We start from the raw sequence: 27,340 nt of genomic DNA, 5'->3' as shown, positions 1-27,340 counted from the left end.
AACCCACAGCCTTTGACGAGGTCTGATTGGGCTGGTGTCTGCCTGAAGGGTTACCTGGGTTCTACCTGGCAACTTCCAGGGGAAAAGCCTCAAAACCTTGTTCCCTTTTAAAAGTTTTTGATGTTTCGATAAAGCTTCTTGGTTCCAAACAACAACCTGAACTTTTACTTGATGCTTATTGTTCATATCGATCCATCGGTTCTGATTTCCCCCCGATGACGGACTTCATTCCTCTTAACCAACATCAACTCACCTCTTTCTCTCTCTGATCGATGTTTTTACCCCAGTGATTAGTTCAACCAGTTTTTTTTTAATAGTTAAAGGAATACTCCACCCAAAAAACGATTTGGCCTCATTTTCTACTCACCCTCATGCTGAGAAACACTCTGGAGCACTTTTTTGACGATTCAAATGCAGTTGGAGATGTTTGGGGATTTTCGTGGTCAACAAACAGGGACCGACAGAGCCCGACAGGAAAAATGGTCCATAAAATCCACAAAACGTTCCCATTTTCCTTCATACTGCTCGTCCGCTGTAATCCAAGTGTCCTGAGCGCGTAACGTCCATAATTAATTCTTAACGAGGTCATTTAGTACATTTTTAGCGCCCAAACAGGGCGCTGTCATACAGCTCCATTGCATGTCTGCGCGCGCACCCTGAACTACGGAAGCCGCGGCAGACCAAGCAACACGCTTGTGCCCTTTCAGCAGGACACCGAATTCAAAGCTTTAAAACAGTAGCCAATCACTTTTGTGATTGTCCACAGCTCGGTCACTCACAGCAGAATATAAACAGCGGAACTTCTTCTTCTACGCTTGCAATTAAGAAAAGTAGTCGCTGAAAGCGCGCAAGCGTCTGGCTTGGTCTGCCGCGGCTTCCGTAGTTCAGGGTGCGCGCGCAGACATGCAATGGAGCTGTATGAAAGTGCCCTGTTTGGGCTCTTAAAATGTACTAAATGACCTCGTTAAGAATTAATTATGGACGTTACGCGCTCAGTACACTTGGATTACAGCGGACGAGCAGTATGAAGGAAAATGGGAACGTTTTGTGGATTTTATGGACCATTTTTTCTGTCGGGCTCTGTCGGTCCCTGTTTGTTGACAACGAAAATCCCCAAACATCTCCAACTGCATTTGAAACGTCAAAAAAGTGCTCCAGAGTGTTTCTCAGCATGAGGGTGAGTAGAAAATGAGGCCAAATCGTTTTTTGGGTGGAGTATTCCTTTAAAAGTGAAATTAAGGGATGATACACAGCGGTTCATCATCGGCGTATAGGATTGTTCGGCCATTGAAAGCATTGAACTGTGTGTGTGTGTGTGTGTGTGTGTGTGTGTGTGTGTGTGTGTGTGTGTGTGTGTGTGTGTCCAGGTCAGAGCGGTCTGGGGAAATCCACACTGGTCAACACTCTGTTCAAGTCCAAGATCAGCCGCAAGTCCTGCTCAGCGAACTACGAAGAGAAGATCCCCAAAACAGTCAAACTGCACTCAGTCAGCCACGGTGAGGGAACACACACACACACACACACACACACACACACACACACACACACACACACACACACACACACACACACACACACACGCACACATGCATGCACGCACACACGCACACACGCACACACACATGCTTTCTGAAGACTGAAGATGTGAGGAGGTCATCAGCAGGAAACCCACTTTGAACTCAGAGCAGGAAAAATCCTTTTCTATAATTAGTATTACTGTAAAGAAAGTGTTGATTTTGGACGAACATTTCTTCAAAGCTTTCTGAACACACTCTCCTGGTGCGACTTTCTGCCTCTGCATGGCTGAAGACATCTGCTCCTCCTCCCAGTCTGGCTTTACGGCCCCTCCAGGGGAGGAATTCACAGCGGGTTCTACTTTCTTTGGAGAAACATTTAAGTTAATGTCTTGCCCTTCCCGGATTTGTCCAGCGGACCGTTTGTTTGAAACTAATACATGTTTTGCTGGCTGAGCATGGTGGTGGCTGCATCATGCTGCAGGGCTTAGAGGGAGTGTGAGGGTCTTTTTGGTTCCACTGTAGGATTAAAACCAGTAGCTGTGACTCTCACTTCATGCTCTCATATCACATTTCCGCTCACCAGTCATCTCACGAACAGGAACCCAAACTGGAACCGTTCTGGTCCGGTTCTCACTTTATCCTCTGATCGAGACGTTCTTGTTGACTGGAAACGGTTCTAATGACGGAGAAGGAGAACTTCATCGGTATGGTCAGAAACCCCTCCTGCAGCCTCCACATCCCAGCAGGAAGAGAGAGAGAGAGAACGCAGCATCGACAAGTTTAAACGCATCACCGAGTTCCTCATATTAACCCCTTCATGCCTGATTTTTATTTTTCTATCTGATGCTGCAGGATGTAAATTCAGTGTTTAATTCAGATACTTTACACCCCAGGATGTGGTGATAAGTCCATAATCTAATGTCCAAAACCACTCTGACCTGAGCCTGTACGACAGGAGGAGAACATATAAAGATCCAGTTGTGTAGATGATGCTCTTGAAAATAGAATGGCTGCTTCTCTTCTTCAAAAGAGTTAATCGAGAGTTTTTGTGGCTCCGTTCTGAATCATCGCCCTGTTGTTCACATTATTTCAGGCGTTTTGAATTTGCAGGGCTTGATTCGACCGAGGGAAACTTGATTTATCGCCGTGTTTTGCAACACGGATGTTGACTGCATGGCCGTGAATGTTGTGCAACAGTCGCTGAGGGAAATGAAGCTTCGGCCATCCAGCCGGCCTGAAGCCAGAAGCTGGTGTTCCTCTGAACGCTCTGCTGGTGGGCTCTGGAGGCGTCGAGCTCTCGGCCCTGCAGGATGTGAGGTTTGCCCCCCCACACTGAGGGGCTGGCTCGGACTGGACCAGAGGGCACTTCCTGTCACTGAGGCAACAGGTTGCTGCTGTGGCTGAAACTGAAACACGCCCGGTGAACCGTGGGTCACTTCCTGTTCTTCTTCTGCTTCATGCAGAGAAATCAGACTGATCTGAACGTCAGGATGTCTGAACACCGTATCTCTGCATTTCCCTGGAGTGTTTGACTGACAGCGATAACCTCTTTCAGCAGTATTTCCCAGAGCAGGAAGTGAAACCCGCCGCTGTGCCGCCGCTCTCTTATTACAGGTACTGCGAGTCCTGATGGTCGGGCTCCAGGTGTTTGCCTGGTGCTTCCGATCAGAGCAGATTCCTGGCTGCTGACTCAACGGCGGCTCACACACTCAAATCACAGTGTTCGGTTCACGGCTTTTCCTGCGCCGACTCAGTGACAGTGAAGGCAGCACGCCGTCGTCGCACAAGCCTCAGACTCACCAGAAGAAAACGCTTTCTGTCCTGCTTCTTTATTTGATTCCTTTCTCTCTTGCCAGTCGTATTTTTTTAACTCGCTTTGCCGCTGGAGCGCTGCTCTCCGGATTGAGATCTATTTGTGATGGATCGGGTCGTCTGTGGTCGGCGTGCAGCTAAACGTCTGTTTCTGTCTGCAGTGATCGAAGAGAAGGGAGTGAAGATGAAGCTGACGGTGGTCGACACTCCGGGGTTCGGAGACCAGATCAACAATGAGAACTGGTGAGTGGAGGCGGAAGCACGGCGCCTGTCCCACCGTCCCTTCAAAATAAAAGCCCGTTCCCTGCTCTCCTTGCAGCTGGGAGCCCATCGTGGAGTACGTCAACGAGCAGTACGAGAAATACCTGCGAGAGGAGCTGCATGTGACCCGCAAGAGGAGGATCCCCGACAGCAGGGTGCACTGCTGCATCTACTTCCTGCCTGCCACCGGACACAGGTCAGCCCAGCTGGCCTGGACCTGGACCTGGACCTGGACCTGGACCTGGAATCCAGGGTCTTCTGTTAACTAGAAAATTTACATGAGAAAAAACTGAATTTATGGGAGTAAACGGGAAAAAAAGGACTTAACTGAGTTCATCTCTTACGAGGGAACTTAAATATAGATGGGGAAATCAGATTTGAACACAATCCAGACTAGAAGAAGCGGATTTCCTGCCTTTACAGCTGCATATCTCTGCACTGACAGGACGGCTGCAGCCTGTGGGGGAGTCTGGGTGGTAGTGTGTGTTTTATTCTGTGTATTAAAAAAAAATCTAGTCATTACTCAACTTTCACCTCCAAATGTCACATCTGGCTGTTGGAGGTGTTGAACTGAGTCGTTTCATGCAGACGAGGACATTTCTGATGCAGCAGTAATGAACATTTCCCAAATTCTCATGAAATTTTACTGGAAACTTTCCAGACACTTTCCCACCCCAGACCAGACCACGTTAGTATTTTCTCTCCAGATGATGCTGATCGTCATGTTTATATCAGGATGCGGCGTTTTAAACAGCGTCAGACGTCAGGAAACAAGCTGCCCCGTCTGCCCCTGAACGCCTCTTCACCTCTTGGAGTCGGTTCATTCCAGACTGTCGCTGCTGGTTCACACTTTAACCACCGAACTGACTGCAGCGCAGACCTCACAGACGGCTGTGCTTCCTTTAAGCTTTACGTGCGTTCACTTCGATCGTCTGCAATCTTGCATGTTCATGTGGCTACGTGCGCGCGTACGTGCACACATGCATGAGTTTTCTCCCCAAACTGCTGGTCTCAGTTTACTAATGTGACGAATCAACTGGATTCCTCTGTAATTACAACAATTTTGGGCTCAGGCGTTAAGACCCGGAGTCCAGCTTGGACGAGTTTGACAGATTGTAGGAGGGACGGTCATTAGCTCGATCCGCCGAGGACAAATCCACGTCCGCAAGGTGTTTCCCTGCAGGGGATCCACAGGTCAGCAGAGGTCGCGTCTCAGCGAAAACCTGCACCTTCTCATTTTTAGAAACCTCCATCATTCTGCAGCATTCGGCTCGTTTTTACACATTCCTGCTCTCCACATGGCTTAATGCTAATGCTACATGGTTCATAGGGGATTTTACTTTTAGCCTAGCGTTAGCGATCGACCGATTCAGGTCTGAGCGTGGGGTGATTTTTGTTTCCCTGCAATCCACAATGAATCCGAAACAGCAGCTGCTTTCACAGAAAAACTGCAGTCATTGTGCGAAATGCAGAACTTTTATTGCATTCTGGGCGTCCGTTTCTGCTGTTTCCATGTGAACAGACACCGTTTTCAATACGCTGCTGTTAAACGGGAAACTTTTCTGAAGCGAAAATTTAAAAAAATGACGGACTTCATGTTTGACACCTCTGGTTTAAGGGAAACAGTGTCCTCGGTGTACTGCAGTTAATCCACTGCTACAAATGTACCAGTGTGTCACTCTGTTGGAAACTCTAAACTATTTTAAAACAGACTTTTTTTTTTAGTTCTGTAACATCTCCAAGGTTTTCAAACAGTGTAAAGACTGACTGAAAATAAGCTCACGCTGTCAACTTCCTTATGTTAATAAAATATAATTTTCTCTTGATGTCCTGAAAAGCTCCCATGATCCACTTTGGTGCTCTTTGCTGCAGATATGTGGAGGAAAATAGGGATGAGTAGTTAAGCAGCTGGAAGCTGGAAGCGAAGCCAGGCGCTTTCCCAGACTCACTTCTCTCTGCGGGTCTCTCAGGTTACGTCCCATCGACGTGGAGTTCATGAAGAGGCTGGGGAAGATCGTGAGCATCGTGCCGGTCATCGCCAAGGCCGACACGCTGACGGTGGAGGAGAGGCAAGACTTCAAGGAGAGGGTGAGGAACGCTGTTTTTCTTCCTCTGAAGTTCTTCACCTGCTCCTCTCAGTGGGGTTCAGAAGCTGCCTGCAGTGTCTGAGGCTGTTTACTGAGTTTCCTGCACCTGAATTTTCCAGAAATAAGCAGAGGCAGTCAGAGCTTCCTCCATGGCGGTTTGCTTGTAGCCATCGCCCTCTTGTGGCCGTGTGTGGGAACTGCAGCAGCAGGGTCCTAAGTTCACATCTTCAACTCAAACAGACTCTCTCAACTCACAAAGCAGGAATCCTCCGAACTAAAGCGATGGTCAGATTTCCAGATCTTCTGGATTCTCCTGTGATGGTTTAAAGACATCCTGCCTCTCCTGAAACCCCTCCACCCCCCCGGTGCTCACTGGAACATTTACCTGCTCAGAACGAGTCCTTCTGATGGTTCCAGCTCCAGATGGGTTGACTGGACCTGCGCTTCTTGTTTGACAGATAAGAAGAGACTTGGCAGCCAACGGGATCGGAGTTTATCCCCAGGCAGAGTACGACGAGGACGCAGAGGAGCGACTGCTCAACGACAGGATCCGGGTAAAGTCGGCGCCCCGGACTCTTAACGTTGTTCACAGAGTTTAGAGATTAACCGTGTGATCGCCCCTGTGCAGGAGAGCCTTCCCTTCGCCGTGGTGGGAACCGACAAGGAGCACCAGGTCAACGGGAACAAGGTCCTGGGCCGCAAAACCAAGTGGGGGATCATCGAAGGCAAGTCTGCGTTCGGCGTCCGCCGAATCTGACGAGACGAGACGGAATCCGCCACATGTGGAACGTTTCAGCTGCTTGTTTTTCACATGTTTTTCTGGAACAGGATGTAATTTCAGTGTTTGCTCTCCCCCCAGTGGAAAACGTGGCGCACTGCGAGTTTGCCAACCTGAGAGATCTTCTCATCAGGTGAGTCTCCTCTGTTTATGTTTGATTTTTGTTTCCACTCTCAGAATTTTCAGTGTTTCTGTCCGCTTCAAACGTTCTCCGTCGCCGCAGGTCTCACCTGCAGGACCTGAAGGAAGTGACGCACAGCATCCTGTATGAGAAGTACCGCGTCCGGCGGCTCAACGAGAGCAACATCACCTTCAGCGAACTGGGACTGTCCGCCTGGCCTCTGGAGAACGGGACTGACAAAAACGAGTCGGACAGCCACCTCTGATGGCCTTCCTCCTCCTCCTCCTCCTCAGAGTCCCATAGGGGAACCAGGACGGGGTTTTTATGATCTTTAACGATGGGACTCAGTAGCGGAAATGAATGAAATGTGTTTTTGAAGGTCAGCAGAACAGAGTGTGACACCGTGAACGGAGGAAAGAGCAGGACCAGAGCCTGGGTCACTAATCCACCCATCAGTCCCTCCTCTGTTGGGAGGATCAGATCTACCAGGTATCAACAGCTTCCTTGCCGTAGCCTCACTTTCATCGCCGTGGCTTATTTTATATTCACGTTTCTGCCTGGAAATTAAAATAAAATACAGCCAGTAAGGTTAGTCTGGTCTGCTGAAGGTAGAAGCCTTGAAGCCTTTAAGAACGGAGGATGGCGTGGTCAATCTGTGGATTCTGACGGCTCCACGGCAGACAGACGCCGCTCAGAAACTCTGCAGTGATTCTGGTGAAGGCGTTTCCCCAGCTGGCCCACCACGGCTTTAGTTTGTGGACCTTATGATACAGATAGGATTCAGATTTATGAACACAAATTAACATGAATAAAAAACAAAGTGTGAAGAGAAGCTCAAGCCTCTAAAATCCGTGTTTGCTCACAGCTGATCAGCAGCATTTCAGCTCCACCTGAACCTGAACCTGGTACAGAGATCATATCAAGCACATTTCGAGAACCGGAAGATGTTGTGTCGTTTTGTTCTCCACGCTGCTTTCTGTGCATGTGGGTGAGGAAAGGTGCCTGAGCAGCCTCGCCGTTCACTTCCTGAGGATTTTCACACTCATCTATCATGTTGGGATGAAAACAGAGGAAATGCTGACTACAACTTATTTTATTACTTTAATTTGTTTTCATTAACATCACCTTACATTCAGTTCTACAAGTGTGTGTTAATGAAATAAATATTAGTTTTTATTCCTTTTTTTTAAATCATGATTCATTGTTTAAAAAAAACATGAAGAGATACTGAGGCATGCTGGGAAAAACCGTCCACTTCCTGTAGTTTAGCGAACTTAAAACCTCCTCTAGAAACTTCTGCTGAGGAGTTCATCTCTGAAACCAGGTTTCTGTTTTGTTAAAACACTTCAGAGTGGAGCTGGTTTCAGTGAGCTGATTAAAGAGAATTGATCACATCCGGGTCGGTTTCTATATGCAGACGACTCGTCTTCGTCTCCAGCACAGCTTCTCTTCTTCCTCATTTTTCATCCTCCTGAGCCGCTGCTGTCCGGAGTCTTTTCCTCTCAGGCTCATTGGAACAACATGCTTTGAAAACAAACTGTTAACCAAGCTTTAACATAACAGGAGACCGTCGATGAAAATCCAGCTGCAGTCTGTGGGTCAGTGGGAAACGCCTTCCCAGCATGCTTCAGTCCGTCTGTCAGTCTGTTAGAAATATTATAAAGTGGAAGCTGAAACTACTAGTTAGTTTATTAAAACATTGTTTAGAACAGAGTTTATTTTAATTATAATCTAGAGGAAATAAGATAATGAAATGATTCTCGGTGTAAAAACAAGACTTTGAAATCCTCCCTCGCGGTTCCTGACCACGTCATGTGACGTGTAGAGACTTCAGGTGAATGTCGGACGAGCCATCCCCTGAAACTGTCCGGCCTGTTTTCCCGTCCGCTCCGCTCTGCTGCCTGTAATCCCCTCATGTTGATCTGAATTGATAGCAGATTTAGGGAAGTGAATGATGAAGCCGTAGACGTCCGGGAGGCCCGTTGCTTGTTTCCGTCAGAGTTTATTAGCCTTTCTGTTTGATTCCCGACTGACCGTCGACACTGGATAGACCTGATACTGACGCTGTTGATGTGCTGAAGCGTGTTTAGGAGAAAAACAGTGTTTAAGATGCTTTTCAAAAGCTTTCAGTCTATATTAAAGTGCCAAAAGTATAGAAGTACATGAGCAGTGTTGTTTCTTCTGTTTCTTTCACTCATTTGTTCCGGTTTTCAAACAGTTTTTCCTTGAAGACATAAGAGTGGACATTGTTTTGAACTCGTTTTTGAGGTGTAACCATTGATTGTTTTCATTCTTCAGTGTATTTTCTTAAAAGGTCTTCTTATTCCTTCTTATGTGGGTGATTAAAGCCTATAAAACAAATGTTCAAAACAGAAAACAATGTGATAACTGAGGTATTTGTGGTGAAAAAGGTTTATGCTGGTTGTTTATGTATTAAAACCATGCTGTGTAGCTTTTAAGGGAGTGTTGCTGAGCAGTTTGTTTGAATTAAATCAAACCTCAGACATTTGGTCACTGGCCTCTTTAACATTTTAGCAATGGATTAAGTGAATAATCAACAAAAACTAAAAGTGAAGTGTAGTTCACTCTTAAACAGAACTGATGGGTAGTGTTAGCGATATATTCAAGGTAAGGTTTATTTCGAGTGTAGTTGTCGCTGCCAGCTTTCCTTCCTGGCTTCAGTCCTGCAGGATGTTTGATTCCTTCATATTTTAGGGGAAGACCTGATCCCATCCTCCCTCCTCCGTGTCAAACCACAGCAGACTCCACTTCCTGTTGTGTCAGATCCTCGGCGATCGGTCCAGTTCAGACTTCAACCATCAACCACGACAAAACAAACAAGTTCCGGCAGATTTTCCACATTATCAGTAAACTGTCAGTATTTATTTTTACTGCTTACTTAAAGTTGTGCTGTACAAGGGTTGTAACAAAATGGTGACAGATGAAGACCATTTACTGGAGACAGGAAATAGAAATCATTGATCTTAGAAAATGAGCGTCGGTGAAGGGCCCCGGGTCGGTCGGCCGGCCGGTCGGTGGCGGTTAGAAGCTGAGAAGTGACTGTGCATGTCAGAGCTCATGATATGTAAACGTACACGTGAATCCCGGGAAGCTCGTCCAAAGCAAAAATACTGAAGAACTACCAAACACACGCCTGTCGATCAGACTGAGGAGCGCGGTGCCAAACACGCCCAATCGATCAATACCGCCAGGGCCGAGAACGGCGGGCGGCGATCGACCCGCTCAGGTCTGCCAACCGGGACTACAGTCGGACTCCCTCTGGTCTCACAACCTTCAACGCTCAGATCCAACCAGCGATCAAACGGGGCGGCTGCCTCCGGATTTTATCACAACCGAGGGACGATCTTCCCGCCGGACAGGAGCTGAAGATGAAGCGCAGCGGGGCTCGTTCCAGAAAGCTTCTGCTTTGACTCTGGGGTGAAACGGTTCACGGCTACAGCGCTGCTTGACCCTGAGACTGAGCTTCAGAGCAGAGCAGATGGGAGGTTTCCAACGTCTCCGATGGACGCAAACGCCGAGAGAGAGGCAACTTTTAGAGGTTTGTCTGGATCAACATTTCTTTTTTCATTCCAATCAGAGCAGTTTTTTAGAGTGTGGAGAGCCGATAAAAGATCTGACTAACAGTAGTGGAAAAAGTCACATTAAGACAAAAAAAAGAATAAAGAAAACACTTTAAGCCTTAAAACAGTTGAATTAAGCACAAGAAGGGTTTAAAACTCTAAAATGTCGATTCTGACCCAAAGTCTTTCGCTGCTGAACTAAGCGAAGCGAGGCCCCGTTTCCACGGCAACGACTCCAAGTGAAAACACAGAACTTTCTCTGCGTTTCTGGTGTCTGTTTACACGACAGCGGTGCTTGAAGCAACTCAAAACCACTTCAGCGTGAACGGAGCCCGACGCCGAACCTGCTGGCTTTCTGAAACGAGCCCCGCGGTTTGACAGAACTGCTCTGTGGAGGCGGCCGGGGCACCGCTTCCCTCTCATCAATGGCACGGCGTGGCGTAACGCCACATGCGCTCCGCCCAACACCAGCACGCCCCTGGCAGTCCTTCGGCATTCACACATGAGGTGGATTGAAGTCTGGAGCTCATGGGAGTGTGAGCCAGCGAGCACGGCGGCGGCAGCGCCGCCGCAGGCAGCCTGCTGGATCATGTCGGATGGTATTTACACTTGAGGTCCAATAGTTTTGCTTCCACACACTCCTCAGTCCTCCCCGTACGGTCATCGCTCGGCTTGGGTGGCTTCACCGTAACGCCGGGTTAACGCCGGCGCCGCGTCGCAGCACAGCGACACACACCCCGAGGAAGCTGCGCCCGACTCGTGGCGGTGACGCTCACCGCTGACTGAAGTGTGTCCCATGTGTAGCACGCAGATGCATTTATTGAGGGGCCGTCAACGTCACAACGCAATAATAATAATAATAATAATAATAATAATAATAATAACAAAAACAGCAATCAATTAATAGGCAATCTGAAACCAACAAAATAGTTTGAAGATTTTCTTCAATAAATAAACTCTGTAAAATAAGACAGTAAAAATAATTTAAATAAATAAATACATGAATAAATAAATATATTTATGTACACACAAACTCACACACATCTGAAAATGAGCCACCCTGCAACAAAAAGCACACGACGTTAAAAAAAAAAAAAAAACAAAAAAAAAAGAAAAGGAAAGGGAAACCAGCCTGGTCCGCTGCGCGGTCCGGTTTTGTCGTCGTCAGCGATCGCCCGAGGCGACGCAGCCGCTTTTTCTGCACTGCTGCGAATGCATTTGGCACAAACGTAACACTGTCTGACGCCGATCCGGCGCCGTCGGACGGCCGCCGGTCGGCACGTCGCTGGACACACAAGGCAAGAGGAGGGGCGGCGGCTCGACGGCCTGGTTAGCGGCGGCTCGCCGGAGGAAGCGGCTGACAGCGACCGTCTGACGGGCTCTTCGGTTTGTGGGGAACTGGAATCGTTTCCTTCTTACCTACAGTCTGAAATATCAACTGGATTTTCAATAACAGATGAAATGTTTAGCAGAAGGTAGAGGGAAGAAGACGCTCGGATCAGGACTTTCTGAACTGAACTCCCAGCAGGCAGAGTGAAGCTAATCGAACAGCGAGCCTGGAGCTTCGTGACTTCTTCCTGAGAACGTCTTATTTTTTGAATATATTTGCTTCGACTGAGTCAGAAGCCGTGAATTATGTAGAGCTCAGCTATCAAATTGTGATTTTTCAACTGATTCATTTTGCAACGCGGCGCTTCCAAAGATGAGGCTCCACAGCGCCGTTAGCTAGCCGGCTCGCCGCTTCCCTCCTTCCACAAGGAAATAAATGTTTCAAAGTCTCCTCCACAGTCAGACCTGTTATATAATCCCCTTCACCTGCTTTCACTGAAGAGATTCAACTTTCAAGATGATTTCAAACTAAAAGCTGCTCGGACGGCAGGTCACAAAAAAAAAGTTCACAGATTCCCACAAACAGAAGGAGAAAGCCGCCGCCGCTGCCGTCGCCGCCTCTCATTTTAAAGTCAATACTGAAAACAGCCGGCGTCACGCATTAGCATTAGCAGCCAAATCAACACCAAACGTGTTTCTATCAGCGCTGAAAACCAGTCAACCCGCTGAAGGACCCGCTGTAACGGCAAACCTTGCTAACCTGTCGAGTCCAGAAAAGTAAACTCATCACTACGAGAGTGAAATTCCACTTAGAACTCTGGATTCCGACGCATCATTTGAGATAAAAGCATTTTTCATCCCTCCGACTCGTCCGTCTCCCACCGCGACCTTTCACCTCACAACAGTCCCTCAGTCCGCATCTGCTCATCAAATCATACAAAAACCCAAGAAGTGACGGAGTCCATCCAGCGTGCAACTTCCAAAAAAGCCAATGTAAACATTAGTTTTGAAATTTCTTTGTCTTCATGTCCTTTTTGTTTTTTTTTTTTTGTCTTTTTTTTTTTCTTGAGGATGGGGATTTCTGACGAGACACAGAAATGAGGGGGGAAAAGCGGGTGTTACTTCCGAAAAGATGGGGAGCTGTGAGTCCTGGACGGAGAAAGGAGACGCGTCATCTCCGTCTCTCTGACTTGGTAAAACTGCGTTTTGAGTTCTCTCTCTCCGAGTCCGGGTTCTCCAGCCGCCGCGTGGCGTCTCCCATCTGAACGAGAAAAAAACCGAATCGTTGAGACCTTCTGGGAAAAGGAATGAGACAGCGGTTATATTACAGAGCGATGGGCGTCCGTCAGGAGCGTGAGCGCTCGGAGTCTGGCTTCGCTTTACATTTACAGTCATGTTGGTGAGTGTGTTTACAGTGTATGAGCACATGTGTGAGTTCCAACGGCTAAATCACAAAGGTCTTTATTCCCCGTTTCCTCCCCGCTTCCTCCACATCTTGCGCATCTCTCCGTCCGGTATCCGTCCGGTTAAAAAAAAAAAAGAACCATCCAGGTCTTTGGAGAAGCAGACAACCCTTCCTGCGTGTCGTGAAGAAAGAGGCTTGCTGTCAGACAAGACGTCGCACCAAGCTCTTCCCTCCAGCAACGCCGAGTCCTCCGGGCGCCGGCACGTACCATCATCGGCCTTCCCGCCTCTCTGTCGTCTACTCAATGGGTGGAACTGAAGGGAGGGCGGGGCACGGGGGCGGGTTAGTCGGGATCGGCGGTGGTACAGTGGGAGTAGTTCGGTATCCAGGATGGCGTTTGAGAAAAGAGTGAGGAACAGGTAAGGAGGAGGAAGGTGGGGGCGCGGCGTTCCTGCCGGTCTTACTCGATGACCATGCACTGGGGCAGGTGCTGGGAGTAGTACTTGAAGAGCTCGGCCGTGGCCCCGGGGCAGTTGGTCAGCTCCAGCTCCTCCAGCTCGTGGAGCTGGATGAGGCCCGACAGCCCGGTGGTGGTCAGCAGGGGGCAGCCTGGAGGGGCAGCCACAGAGACGCTTAGAGAAGGTCAAAGGTCATCACCAACAGAAGGACCGGGTCACGGAGGAATCCTACCTGCGAGGGACAGTAGACGAAGACTTCTCATTCCAAACAAATGCTGCAGGCCGAAGTCCTGAACCTGAAACCGCCGACACACACACACACACACACACTCAGGATCGGCTCGCGGACACACTGCCCCCGGTGGTCGGGAGGAAACATGACGAGCGGCCCGGCGTTTACCTGACAGCACCAGCGCAGGTAGAGGCTTCTTAACGACGACATGGTGGACAAGTACCCCAAACCGGTGTCCGTGATCCGCACACACCTGGGAGCAGACACAACACACACCGTCACACTTCCCCTCCAGCTGAGCCTCCACCGCTCCCTCCTTCAACCACAAGAGGGAGCAGTTCGCCAGTCAGTGATTTTATCTATGTGCCAAATATCAGCATGTTTTTCTGCTGTGGAGCAGCGGAGCAGTGTGTGGTGAGTGTGTGGAGCCCGTCCAGCCGCCCGGACCCTGACCTGTCCAGCACCAGCTCCTCCAGCTTGTGCAGGTCGCAGGCGATGTACTCCAGGGCCATGTCGGTGATGCGGGGGCACCAGGACAGGTCCAGGCTGCGCAGCTTGCGCAGGTTCTCGGCCACCAGCTCCACGCCGTCGTCGGTGATCTTGGAGCAGCCGGACAGGCTGAGGGCGGTCAGGTTGGGGAGGCTGTGCACCATGTTGACCACGCCGTGGTTGGTGATCTCCCAGCAGGAGTGCAGCCGCAGGGTGTGGGTGGTGTAGCCCTGCAGATGGAGCTCACATGAGACTTCCCACTTCGCCCATCTGATGTGTCATCTTAGTACTATTCCCAATACTATCAGACGTTTCTGACACTGAAGTCGTATTCCTTTGAATTAAATAATTGTTTCTGGTCATTTTGAATGTTGAAGAATCCAAATTAATGAGCTTCAATACTTTTAAGAATTCATTTATCAAAGGTTGAAAATGTAAAACTACTGTGGTGTGATTAAATACATTTTTTCGAGTAAAGTCTAGTAAATATGACCAAGTTTAGGTTTTCGGTTGAGTTCAAGGGTCATACTCAAGCTGATACCCCTTTCTCACTGCAACCCGTGTTCTCGACCCGCTAACAATCGCCTTTTGACTCCTTTCACACTGCCTGCAGACCTGGGTCAAGCCGCCTGCTGGCGAGCCGACTCGCTGCGTTTTCCCGCTGATGATGTCCCGCGTTGATGACATCATCAGCGCGGCGGAGCAAAACAAAAGTAAACAATGGACGAGAGCTCAGTCCCCGTCACCTGTAGACGAGTCTCCTCTTCCCCACGGATCAGGAGGAACTCTCTGGTCTCGCTATCTTGCCACTGCTGGGTCATGTTGACTTAGGAAATCTCACGCTGTGTCTACAAACAACTAGCGCGCTAACGTAGCCACGCTACGTCGACGTCATCACGTAAATTACTGCGTCGACTCAAGTCAGCCTTTCACACTCCCTTTCGCCCCTCCCACTTAAAGCTGATAGCAGCGACCCGCTAAAAACCCGGGTCGATTGCAGGGTTGAAAGACCTGGGTCTAAATGCCGATTAAGCCCTTTCCCACTGCCACGAGGAGCCGATTGTTAGCGGGTTTAAACGGGTTTTTTGGCCAGTGGGAAAGGGGCTTAAGTGGCCACTGCAGACTCTGGGATTTCATCAGAGGACCACCTCAGAGCTCCTTTAAACAGCTGTTTCTCAAATTGTGTTGCTTTATGTCAGACATCACAAAAACTGACCACAGTGCTCGTTGTCTCACATCTTGCCAGGGTATTGATCATCTGTTGAACCCTGTCCAAATTCCTAATGAGAGGTGTTTATCAGAAGCCAATCAAGCATTCTTCAATCTTTTTACATTCCTAGTGTTGCCCTTTCTTTTTCACACGGCTCCTCAGCCAGCACCCCCACAGCTTTAGTCTGTGGACTTCGTCATCAGGTATTTTCATGGTCGGAGATCAACGGCTTCAGCGGACTCTGTCCGGGCCCTGGGCCACGGCGCCGTTCCGCCGGTCGCTGCGGCGGCTCTACCTGTTTGGCGGTGAAGTAGGCCATGGCGGTGTCGGTGACGTGGTAGGCCTGCAGGCTCAGCTCCGACAGGTTGGGCAGGAGCTGCGAGATAGCAGCGATGGCGTCGTCCGCCACGTTGATGCAGTCGCTGACGCTGAGAGACGTTAGCCGGGCGTTGAGGCTGGACCACAGGCCGGCCTCCGTGAAGTCGTTGCAGCCGGACAGCTCCAGGTGCATCAGGCCCTGCATCTGCTCTAACATGACCTGCAAAACAGCAGCGGCCAGCGTGAAGGCAGCGCCTGAAACTGGCCAAGGACCATTTCACAACAGAACAGGATCCTTTACTGTCATTGTTCAACAAGTATTTAAAACTGTGAGGGCTGCCTTCAAACGGTGCAGATCCATTGATGCTGTTATGAAACACGGAAGCGGCAGATGAAGAACTTTAAAACATGAACAGCTCTGACTCTGCAGTGTCACTCAGATCGAAACGGTATTGAGAAGCAAAACGATCCACTCGAAGCCAGTCCTTCAGTGACGACGCTTCCTGCCTCGAAGCAGAAACGCCATTATGGTCATAATGTTACGGCTCATCCGTGCACCATGCCGGTCATGACTCTGAGCTGAATGCGGATTCTTTCCCGGCTGAAGCATCCATGGCCTCATGCTTCGTGTCATACGGAGGTTTTCTTCCTCTTTGTCGGTGCAATAAAGCTCAAATCAGCACTTCACAACAGGAATGTCCATATATAGATCCTGCAGCCAACAATTTGAGCTTTCTCCATGGCAACCATCCACTCATCCCAGAATAGCAGCCTGGCCTGGGAGGCATGGAGAGCCATCTGAGAGGCTCTCTCCAGGCATCATGCCTTTTTTATTCCTGCAGCGGAGATGCAACGGTACAAAGATGACGCGAGGTTTCTGACTGTCCGCTCAGTGCTGATGCTGGAACCCTAACCCGTCAGGCAGGGACAACCAGAAAAACGCCGACTGAGAGACTGAATCCCACTAATGAGGAGCTACAAACAGAACATCAGCTTCTGAAAAGTGTGTTTAAAAGTACTTTTGTGGGTGTTGGGGTGATCTGGAGGTAATGTCTGTCTCCAGTTTCAGCTCTGAATTAATACTGCCGAGAGACGCAGTGAGAGGAAAGACCGATTCTGAGTTTTCACTATCAGCAGGCAGAAATCTGAAGAGACAGGCGTTCAGCTGTACTGCCGCAGGGACGGGGAGCCACTTTTCCTTCAACACGCTCATTGTTTCTCATCTTGTCACGTATGACAGAAGTCATTCACAAACACTCGTATTAAAGGAAGCGATTCTGTGGCAGTCAGAGCTCTTTACGCTGAAGCCGATCCAGACGCTGCGAGTCAAACCGAGCTTTTTCTTCAGATGCTGATGCCACTGGCAGCAAAGTACTTTTTGAACAAGCAGAGATGCTCCGATACCATCGAGGACAGAAATCACAATTTGACTTTATTCAATGTGCAGAAAATGTACTGACGACCCAAGGAATGTGGAGCACAGAGGGACAAATATCAACGACTCGGCTCTAAAAACAGGCTGGAAAAAAGCTGCTTTGTTGCTGTATTTCATTCTATTATGTAAAATGAGCAACAAAAACAAAAAAATGGATGAAACAGTTCGAGACTTAGCCTGAAAACTCACAATGAGTCAGATAGACCGTACGTACTAAATGGATTTCATTCATCCAGCCACTGGAGAATTCTCCACAGCGCTTTACTCTCTTAATTCCATTCACTCATTCACACTCCGGTGGAGGCGGCTGCCATGTGAGAAGCTCCGCCCACTCCACCAGGGTCAGGGCTTCCAGAAACATGATGGTTTTTGTGACTGTTGCAAGAATCCCTGATTATGCAGCGTGTTTGCTTAAAAAATGCAGGATATTTATACAATTTTATGTGATGAAGCTGCAGGAACTTGTAAAAAGTGATTTGATGAATAAGAAAAAACAGTGATAACCTGAACAACCTGTTCTCAGGAGGCCACTGCCTTAATTTAAGAATTATTTTCTAACGACTTTCTATGATAAGCAAGCAGACGACATGACAGAAATTATGTTTTCATCTTGTTTCATTTCAGACCGGAGCTTCTCAAAAAGAAAACGCTGCTACAACTTCTGTATAAATGATTAACTCAAACAAAAAAATACAATGTGTGCTTCCTGTTTTACGAAATATATCTTGTGTTAAACTAGGTTCCCTGTAAGGTAACAGTCTGCTCGTCTTTTCTGCTTATTTTTGTTGGCAAACGAGGCTGACCTGACTTCATCGTGCCACATTATTTATTTATTCACACAAACAGAAGGGTCAATAAGGGAGATCAGTATCACAAAATGTAACATCAGGTCCAGATCTGTAAAGATTTCAAGGCCTTCAGATTTGCAAAAGGATAGAATCCAGATATTATGTAATGTCAACCAGAAAAGTTAAAAACAGGGTTTCATTAAATAAAAAGTGGTTTTATGAATGTGAAACGTAGCTAAAGAGATCAGCAGGTCAATGATGGAATTTTTGTTGTCACATTGCTGGAGGACAAACAAAACCTGTTTCCAGTATTAACTGAAATTGACAATTTACGAAAGATGAAAAGAAAGAAATGATTCCAGAACAGTTTGGAGTCAAAAATAAACGAGTTCCTGTAAAAAAGTGCACAAAACAGCAATATCTGATTTCATTCTTTTTAGATAACTTTTACAGGAATAAAATCTACGTCTGATTTTCAAGGATTCTTCTTTTATCCTGTTAGAAATGAGAAAATAATGTGGGCGGAGCCAGACCTTCCTCCATGTCTCATCATCCACAGTTTGATTGTGAAGCGGCTCATTAAGGAGACCCAGAGATATATTTTTGAAAGAGGTTCTATTTCCTGTATTATTATTTCTGGGCTTATTGTTCCTTCTGCTCGGTTTGCAGCTTTTCGATTAACACCTCTGACCTGAAAGACTTTTAATGAAACAGTGTCAGAGCTCAGTTTTATAGACTCTGACTGTTTATAAAGTTTAATTTCTTGCTTTGTTGTCGTCGTTCACAGATGTATGGAGCTTCGTTGAAGTGCTGAGACGACAGAAACTCAAACACAGCAGGACCTCAGAACCGAGCGGGAGCAGCAGAAACACCCGACTGTTTTCTTCAAGACAACAAGTGAACTGAAAGTCGGTGACGGGTTCGTGTCAACAGCAAACAAAATCAAGGCAAATCTCCAACATTCCAGTGGCGATCGCCTGGACTCACCTCCAGCCCGGCGTCTGTGATGGTGGACCTCTTCAGGCTGACCGAGCGAACGCCTTTCTTGGACAGCGGGTAGTTATCGATGAACTCGCAGATGTCGAGGTCCGACACCCCCACTAGGCAGAAGGACTGGAAGCCCCGCAGCGCGAAGGCCTGCAGGCTGACGAACTCCTTCTCGCCGTTGGGCAGCAGGGTGTACAGCTCCTTGGCGTGCAGGATGGGCGTCACGCCCTCCCAGAACTTGGGCTGGTACAGCACTTTGCGCCACGTCTTGCAGACCTGCGCCAGCACGCACTTCTCGGCCGTGGTGAAGTACCAGAGCAGCCGGTTGAGCAGCTTCTCGTCCAGCACCAGCTGCCGCTCCAGCAGGACGGGCTTGGGCAGGGTGAGCGGCGGCAGCGGCCGGAGCGACGGCTTCAGGCCCGCCAGGGGCTTCCCGGGATCCAGGTCGGAGGCCAGCAGGGCGGGCGCGGCGTCCAGGTGGTGGTGGTGGTGGTAGGGCAGCGAGGACGGCGGGGGGGGCAGGATGGAGGGGACGGAGGACGACTGGCAGAGGCGGTTCTTGGCGGCGGGCGTCCCCTTGGTGATGCTGGCGCTGCCCAGGCCGTTGGGCTGGCTCGGCGGCAGCTTCACCATGCCGTTGCGAGTCACACAGGGAGACTTCAGCTCGCTGGGGGTGGACATGTTCAACATCGGGAACCTGAGGCGAGAAGACAGGCCGGGTTAAAGCAGCAGGACCAAGTCCCGTTCCTGACCACGAGCAGAGTCGCTCCCTGGATTTGACTCAGACAGCAGTTTTTCCACTGCTTCAGCATTCCCACAATGCTTCACTCACACACACACACACACACACACAGAGATGGTGACAGCTGCCATGGATAGTGCTCAGTCGTCAGTTTGAGGTCCAGTGTCTTGCTCAAGGACACTTGAACATGTAGACAGAGGAAGACGAGGTGAGAGCAGCTGTCTCCACACAGTCCTCACGCTGGTCCTCACCGGAAGACTAACCTGGGATTCAGTCCAAGAACTCTTCACCGTACGGACGCGGCCAGAGGAGGAGCAACTCGGGGCTCACGGCGCTCAAGGACGCTCTGATATGTAGTCAGAGAAAGGAGGGGGAATGGAACCGGCAACCTACACACTACCAAACAGAGCTTCAGCTGTTCATCCAGAGGAGCTCGTCACTTCCTCCGCAGCAGGGAATCGAACCCTTTACCTGAACCACACCTCCAAAACTGAACCGAGCAAAACGAGAGACACGCCACAGAGAGGCAGGAAGCGCCTTCGTACGGCTGAATCGATGAACCTACAGAGCCGAAGCAGAGCCGTGCAGCCGGTCGCTTTGCTCACAGGATGCTAAAAGTCTCGTCGTCTCGACTGTTGAAGGAAGCAGGAATCCCATCAGGCTGTGCTCACTGCCGCCGGACAAACCCTCACACGGTTACAGTTTGGGATTTTCATTGTTGTCAAAGATATTAATCAACAAGTGACTGTCTTTCAGCAGTTTATAAATATCATAAATGTGGATTATTGAGGAAAAAAGTCTTCTGGATACTGGAAAGATTCTAATATCTATGAAGAAGTTATTTTTAGCCGAAGGCTTCCAGTCATGAGATCCAGTCTAGAGCAGATGTTCTGGAGAGAAAAAGAGGTTTTGTACATTTCCTACAAGCCTTCATACCAGGATGGGGAAATGTTGGTCTTAATATGGAAACTAAAGTTAGTGGACAGCAAGGAGACCTGCAGTCCACCTGGGGTCTGCGGTCTCTGTAATGTAGCTGACAAGCGACAGGACAGACGTCTACAAAGGTTACACAGTGTAATCCAGGGTGTTTCATGGATTTTTAAGGATTGTTTAAGAATAAAAAAGTCCGTCTTTGACGTCCTGCAGATCTCTTGTGAATGAGACGGATAAGCATGTTGGACGGTTTGTTTCTTGACGTTGTTATTACGATATTTTCATTCCTCCAGAATAGAAACAGACTTCATTTGCTTCACAGTCTTCAATATGTTTGCGAGATTTTCTGACTTTAGTGGGATTTAATGTGAACAACACAGGATCTGCAGGAGGAATCGGAGGTTTACTGATGAAGCACAGAACCAGAACGGGGCCTAAACACATCTTTTCACGTGCAGGACTGTTGCACAGCACAAACAGTTCTACTATAGACGTCCAGCAGAGAGAAAAAACCAATCAAGCACCTCCACAGACGTAGGACGTCTGAGCTGTGAGCTTCTGGTCTCTGTCCCGGTCTATTTTACCTTGAACCTTTAACCGCTCAGATTATTGTGAACTCCATCAGCCTTGTTTCTATCCCGGCCGGCTGGGAGCGAACTGCCCCGGCCAGCAGTTTGTATTGTGTGGCGTGTGTTCGGCATTTCAGTGAAACCATTTTGCTCGGGGCCAACAATGCTGTCACGACCGCCGAGCGGCCGTTTGAACAGGCCGGCCCTCTTTTGTTGCCTCCATTCAGCCGAGCCGGCCACGGCGCCGAGCGGGGAGGCGAGCGCCGGCCTCTTCTGGCCGCTTCTCCCTGACCTCGCCGCGTCGGCAGCGGGAGGACGGCCGGCGGCTCAGAGCGCTGCGTTATGTAACGCGCTGACGGCGGGGCTTCGCACACAACAGGCTCTCAGTGCCACAGCTGCGCCGCTAACACCTGCTACATATGCATCCTCTCCAACGCAGAGCCAGCACGGCGGCCTCCTCGCAGGGCGGCGGGCCGCTCCGGGGCTTCGGGTTCCTCCACACGCTGCTGATGGGCTGTGAGCAGACGAAGGCCGCGGCACGAACGAGCTTCGTCCGTTACATAATACATAAGACATTCGAGCCAGAGCCGAGGCCAGGCACGACTGGGAAACACTGAAACTGATGTAGTTAGCATGCCAGGCCACGAGTTGGCGCTGTTTGCTAACACACATGCACATAGCAGGACCAGGACCAGGAGAATCTGGACCGAGAGTCGTGACACTCTGGGGGGAAAAGAAAGACATCTTTATTTTAGGGCTGGGCGTGTTAACGCGTTAATAACGCTGACAAATATTTTCATCAGGCGTTAACGCCCCCACGCCCCCCCCCCCCCCCCTCCCCACACACACACATTGTGCTCCAGCTGTGCGTCAAAAACGCACACCCATCTGCTGCGCTTTCTGCAGTGACACACGGTCCATTCCTCATTATTTGCCATAATGAACTCAGCCGAATTATCGGAAAAATCAGGAGGAAAAGGCTGATTTAAGGCACAAACTGAACTGAGGAGCGCAAATATGACAAAAAAGAAAGTGAAACTTAAATCGCGTCTATTGCCGGCAGATCGTTTCGTCTTCAGGAGCTGAAAACACGCAAAATAAAGTCAATTTCTCTTCAACACACAATCTGTCTTAAAGGACCTATATCATGCAAAATCCGTTTTTTGGGGGTTTTTAGCATGCCCCAAAGTTGAATTCCCTTAAAAACCACCCCCAAAATGTTATTTGCCTTCATCCACGCATGTCTGAGTAATCTCTTTCAGTCTGCTGCTCTCTGCAGCAGCCCCTCCCTTCGGGTAGAAAACAGCTCGTTTGAAACTCTTCAAAGCTAAGTACGTCACAAAAGTTGAACTCCTCCCCACCACCCACCACTCTTCTCCCACCCCACCCCCGCGCAGACAACACCCCACTCTCCTCTGACCAGCAGCAGCTGATTCGCATTTTCCACTGAGGACCCCCCCCCCACAGGCCCTCGGCAATCAGCATTGCTGCTTTTTGTATCTCCGATTACGGAGATAAACTTTAACCATCGTCTGAAAGCAACAATCAAGCAAGAGCAAGAGTCTGAAGGGTCTGAAGAGTCTGAAGAGTCTGAAGGGTCTGCACTTGGTGAGTTTCTCACAGGTAAAGACGTTTTGTGTGTATTTGTGTGTAGAGAAGCTAAAGCTAAAGAGCTAAAGCTAACCCTGAGAGACACTAACGTAGCTCCGATTGGCTGAAGTAGCTGTCAGTCAAAGTCCACAGGGGGAGAGGCGGGATCTTCAGTGAAACAGAGCGTTTTCTCTTCTGGGTTTCAGAATTAACCTCCGAAAATCCTTTATTTAACACAAAATGACTTTTCCTTAGCGCCAAAAATAAACTATTACCATGTTAATGCCAATCATAGGGTTTGGAAAAAAGCATGTTACATGTCCTTTAACGAGGCACGATTCGGCTTGACTGAACGTATCCTGTCTTCTCTTTCTGAAGGTCAGAAATAGAATGAAGTTTGAGGAAGTGTGTGCTCATAACAAACTTCGTTTTTCCTCTGCTCTGCTCTTCCTGGTGTGTGTGTGTGTGTGTGTGTGTGTGAGCGTGTGTGTGTGTGTGTGTGTGTGTGTTGGGGGGGTGGCAATCTTGGTAAAGACTTGGTATTTTATGCTTTTAAGTTACTATAAATCATATTTGATGAACTGAAAAATTATTATTGTTAAATTATGCTATCTGCAAAATTCTTGCAAAAACACAAGGTCCCTGTCCCCGACTGGGGCAGGATGATCATTACAGGGTACTTTTGAATTCATTATTGTTTTATGTGCATAATGCGATTAATCGCGATTAATCGCAGAAAAGCAATGCGATTAATCGCGGTTAAGAAATTGAATCGTTGCCCAGCACTACTTTATTTACATCAGCCTGCATAGAAACCCGGTTAGGAGCTGCAACGAGCAGCCGGACCTGCAGGGGGCGCTGAGGCATGAAGCCAGGCCAGATCATCAGAATCCTGGAAAAACCACAACACAGGCCGCACGCGTGCCGGTAGTGCTGCTAAAGCTAGTGGCAACACGCTAATATCCTGCAGCAGGAGAAGAAGCACTAACAGTAGAGCACGGAGGAGGAACCATGATGCTGCAGGGCTGCTCTATCGCAGGCCTCACCCTATCAGCGGTATAAAGAGATTTTAGAGTGAGATGTCTGGATCAGTGAAAGAAAACCGGAAGACAGACCAAAAACAAACATCCGAAATGATGAAGGAATGGCTGAAAGGAAGAAAACCAAAACATCCTGAGCTCACTCCCATGAAAACCGTCGGCGTGAGCTGAAAATGTTGACGAGCTCGAACAAGTTGCAGAGGAAGAGTGGGAGGAAACACGAGCTGAGACGTTCAGGAAGCTTCTGGATCACAGCTCACCAACCTTCTTTTAAACATTATTTTTCCGGTGGGACGGTGTGAAAAAACGCCTTAGCCAAGGCTGAACAATGCAATTAAAAAAAAAAAAAAAAAAAAAAAACCTGATGGAGTTCAGCGTAGGACAGACATGCTGACCAATGTCAAGCAATTTTTAAAATAAAAAACTCAATGCCCACCAACAGAAATTTAAAATTCCGCTTTCAAAATCAAACTGTGTATTCTCTCTTTGCGGCCCAGTGCTGGTCCTCGGGCCGGCGGTTGGGGACCCCTGTGAGAGATAATGTTTAGAGGCTGCTAGCACTGAGCGTGAAACTAAATATTAAAAATATGAAAGAGGCGCCGTTACTGCTGCACACAGTGTTTTGTTTTGTTTTTTTCCTTTTTCTTGAAGTGACGATAATGAGTTGAGGAACTGTTTTCTTTGTTAAATGACTTTGGAACTCCAAACAAAAGATGCTGACCATATGTATGTATCACACTTCCATTCACGTCTCAGATCCTGCAGTAATGGCAGAGAGCAGGACGGTGTGTTAGATACTATGGTGAGTTTCCGCTCCAGCAGACCTGGCGTCTGATCTACTGATCTGCACGCAGAGAAACAGGAGTTATTACACATTTGTAACCATTTATGTTGCTGCTGATGATTCTGTTTTGAGGAGATGGAGATGCTCTATACTCTGGAAGCTAGAGGAGGAAGATGCTCTATAAACCATCCTGTTACTGCTGAACGGAGGGACAATGCCAGTGTTTAGCTTTAAGGCTCTGGTTCTAAAGAGCGACAAATCGTCCTGTGACTGAATACTTTTATTTAAATAAACTGGAATGTTTGGATTGAAGTGATAATGCTGTTATGAGCAGCTTTGTAATGAATGAATGAATGGCTCCAGTTCACACACTCAGTTCTCACTTTTCTCGCAGAAAACAATCCACACACTCTCCTCTGACGCTCACGTCTTCTTTCAGTGGCAGACCTGGAGTCCCAGGACGTCCTGGAAGCTCTGCCTCAGGAAACACAGCAGCAGCAGTAAATTCTGCAATCAGTAGTAACAACTACTGGATTTATTTATTTGTTTATTGGGAGTGTATTTGAGGAGTTCATGTCATTCATCAGTTGCTGGGACTGTGAACTTTGAACTATAACTTTAAATGATCCGAATTATTCATTGACAGCACTGTCATGTAAATGTGATTCATTCTCAGCACGATTATATCTATTTTCATTGTTTTATATAAAGTAAATGAGCAGTTTGTGTGCAGCAGCTGCTCCAGATGTTTGGTCCGGACTAAACTGCTGGATTAAAATCTGGCTCTTCCGTAGATTACACCGGTTTAATCCAGGTAATCATCTGTCTGCAGCTTCTAATTTCTATAAACATTAACTCCTGCTCTTTACTGTCAGCCTGCTGCATGAACAGATCAGAACATGGAATTCAGTCAGCGGATAAATCTGGCTTGATAAAACATAAAAGTCACACCAGATAAAAACCACTCAAATAATTCATGACTGAATTAAACACAGTGTTTAAATATTAACCCTGCTGCTGGGAAAAAGTCCGTTTGTCCTTAATTTGAGTGACTTGAAGAGTCAGCGAGTTGAAACGTGAATATTTTTCATCTTGGCTTGACTCAGCTCACTCAGAGTTTGTGTGGCGATATGTCATGTTAAAGAAGTCGTTTCCTTTAAAAACATCCTCGTCTCAGCACTGGAAGGACTGGAGCTGTGCTCTGTGAAGGAAGAGTCAACACGTGGCCCGCGGCCCACCAGCTGGTCCAGTCCAGTCTGTGACATAATTAACTGAAATTCATAAAACTCATCTTTAAGCTGCTAAAAATGAAGGAAACGGACCAAAAACACGGCGGTTTGACGTTTCACTGCAGGGGAAACATGAAAATGGCCCAAAGTTAGATACTGTTTCTCTTGCTCTGTGAAATTCAACTTGTTGATGCTTTGTTGAAGTTTAACTTTGCATGAATTATCTACAGATTATTCTGCAGCCACGCTGTTATTGTGATCTGAGGGTTGTTGTGGCCCTGAACCGGAGGGACAGCTCATCATTCAGGGTCCGTTTACACGACAACAGAGCCGCTGAAAACACAACTTCATGAAAACGGCTCCCGACATGGAAATAATCCCCAGTACTGGTCCTGGTCCAGATCCTCCTGGTCCTGGTCCTGGTCCTGGTGTTTTAACTGACAGTCACCATAATAACAATCCATCTTGGTGTTCTGTCTTGTTGTGTAACAGACTGCAGCGCCCGCTAGTGGAAGACATGGAGCACTTCCATCTACAGAGAGTTGCAGTGTAAACATGAGACTTTTCTGGAACGAGGAGCTTTTCCACTCTGGGCCTTCGACCCGGGACGTGCCGGCTGTCTGAGTTTTGTGGAGAACGTGTGGAACCGGTCCTCAGTGATGCTCTGACAGGTGGAGGGTCCACAGAGACCCGGACCCGGACCCGGACCCCGCGGAGCAGCGGCCGCGGCAGGATGGAGTCCGGCGGAGAGGAGCGGAGCTGCCGGAGCGTCCGGGCCGGAACCGGGCCCAGGCGGGCCGACCGCGCCGACCCGCCGCTCCGGTCCCGTGTTCGAGCCCAGAAGATGAGAGAGGAGCGGCGTTGCGTCACCGACAGACGCTGACGTCATGCTGTTTGTTCATAATACGCAGCCCGATGCGGCTGAGCGGCTCGCGACAGGCCGCGTCCGCACCCGCACAAAGAGCCGGGGCGCACGGCCCCCGCGCGCCATCCCCGCACCGTGCCCCGCACCGTGCCCCGCGGCCTCCCGCGCCTCGGCCCGCTGCAGCGCGTGGATGGATGCTGCTGCCATTTAAAGCATCCATCACAAGCACAGACACCCACACTCCTCCTCCTCCTCCTCCTCCTCCTCCTCCTCCTCCTCGCGCTCATCCATGGACTCCATCCTCCTCATCCGGCCCTGCTTTCCAAATGCGTCTTTTTTTTTCAGCCTACCTTTCAGATGGAGTCTCGCGCGGGCGTTAATCCATGATCGGTGCGGCGCTTCGGTTCCACGAGGACTCCGCGTCCTAACGGCGGGCAGGAGACGCGCCTGCCGAGCCCATACAGGCGCAGGAGTCGCACCCCGCTCCCGGTCCAAAAAAAAAAAAAAAAAAAAAGAAAGAAGGCAAAAAGGCAAAATGTGAGGCCGGGTGAGAGCCGGTGAGCCGCGAGGACAGCGAGCCGAGCGGCTGCACGGGGCCGGGAGCGCGCGCACCGAAACCCAGCGAAACCAGCGCGTCTGTTGTGTTTTCCAGCGCGTTAGTCCTCCTCCATAACACAGCGGCCCCTCGCGATCGCGTAATTTCTCCCGCACGCACGCACACGCACGCACACGCACGCACGCACACGCAGCTCCGTGTCATTTAAAGAGATAGGCGGCTGG

The 27,340-nt window shown here is 48.9% G+C and overlaps 2 protein-coding genes across 6 annotated transcripts in view; one reads left to right on the top strand and one right to left on the bottom strand.

Annotated features, from left to right (window-relative positions):
• Positions 1-9,044, top strand: part of septin12 (septin 12) — a 37,810-nt gene extending 28,766 nt beyond the window's left edge. For all 5 annotated transcript variants that reach the window (XM_030089510.1, XM_030089514.1, XM_030089513.1 and 2 more), the window contains 8 exons: positions 1,368-1,496; positions 3,491-3,572; positions 3,649-3,786; positions 5,561-5,678; positions 6,136-6,231; positions 6,306-6,402; positions 6,537-6,588; positions 6,679-9,044. In XM_030089510.1, coding sequence (XP_029945370.1) covers positions 1,368-1,496; positions 3,491-3,572; positions 3,649-3,786; positions 5,561-5,678; positions 6,136-6,231; positions 6,306-6,402; positions 6,537-6,588; positions 6,679-6,841 — 875 coding nt within the window. In that variant the 3' untranslated portion in view covers positions 6,842-9,044. The remainder of the gene's footprint in view (positions 1-1,367; positions 1,497-3,490; positions 3,573-3,648; positions 3,787-5,560; positions 5,679-6,135; positions 6,232-6,305; positions 6,403-6,536; positions 6,589-6,678) is intronic.
• Positions 9,045-13,217: 4,173 nt separating this feature from the next.
• Positions 13,218-26,958, bottom strand: fbxl16 (F-box and leucine-rich repeat protein 16). The gene is made up of 7 exons (XM_030089515.1): positions 26,911-26,958; positions 18,809-19,505; positions 15,576-15,818; positions 14,035-14,300; positions 13,750-13,834; positions 13,582-13,645; positions 13,218-13,500 (listed from the first exon to the last, which is right to left on the bottom strand). Exons 2-7 carry the CDS (start codon positions 19,496-19,498, stop codon positions 13,352-13,354), a joined length of 1,497 nt encoding a protein of 498 aa, XP_029945375.1. The 5' UTR covers positions 19,499-19,505; positions 26,911-26,958; the 3' UTR covers positions 13,218-13,351.
• Positions 26,959-27,340: the final 382 nt, after the last annotated feature.

Source organism: Salarias fasciatus, chromosome 4, assembly GCF_902148845.1.
Source record: "Salarias fasciatus chromosome 4, fSalaFa1.1, whole genome shotgun sequence".
NCBI lineage: Eukaryota > Metazoa > Chordata > Actinopteri > Blenniiformes > Blenniidae > Salarias > Salarias fasciatus.
The sequence above is the reverse complement of the archived record's forward strand: the minus strand, read 5'-3'. Positions and strand labels throughout refer to the sequence as shown.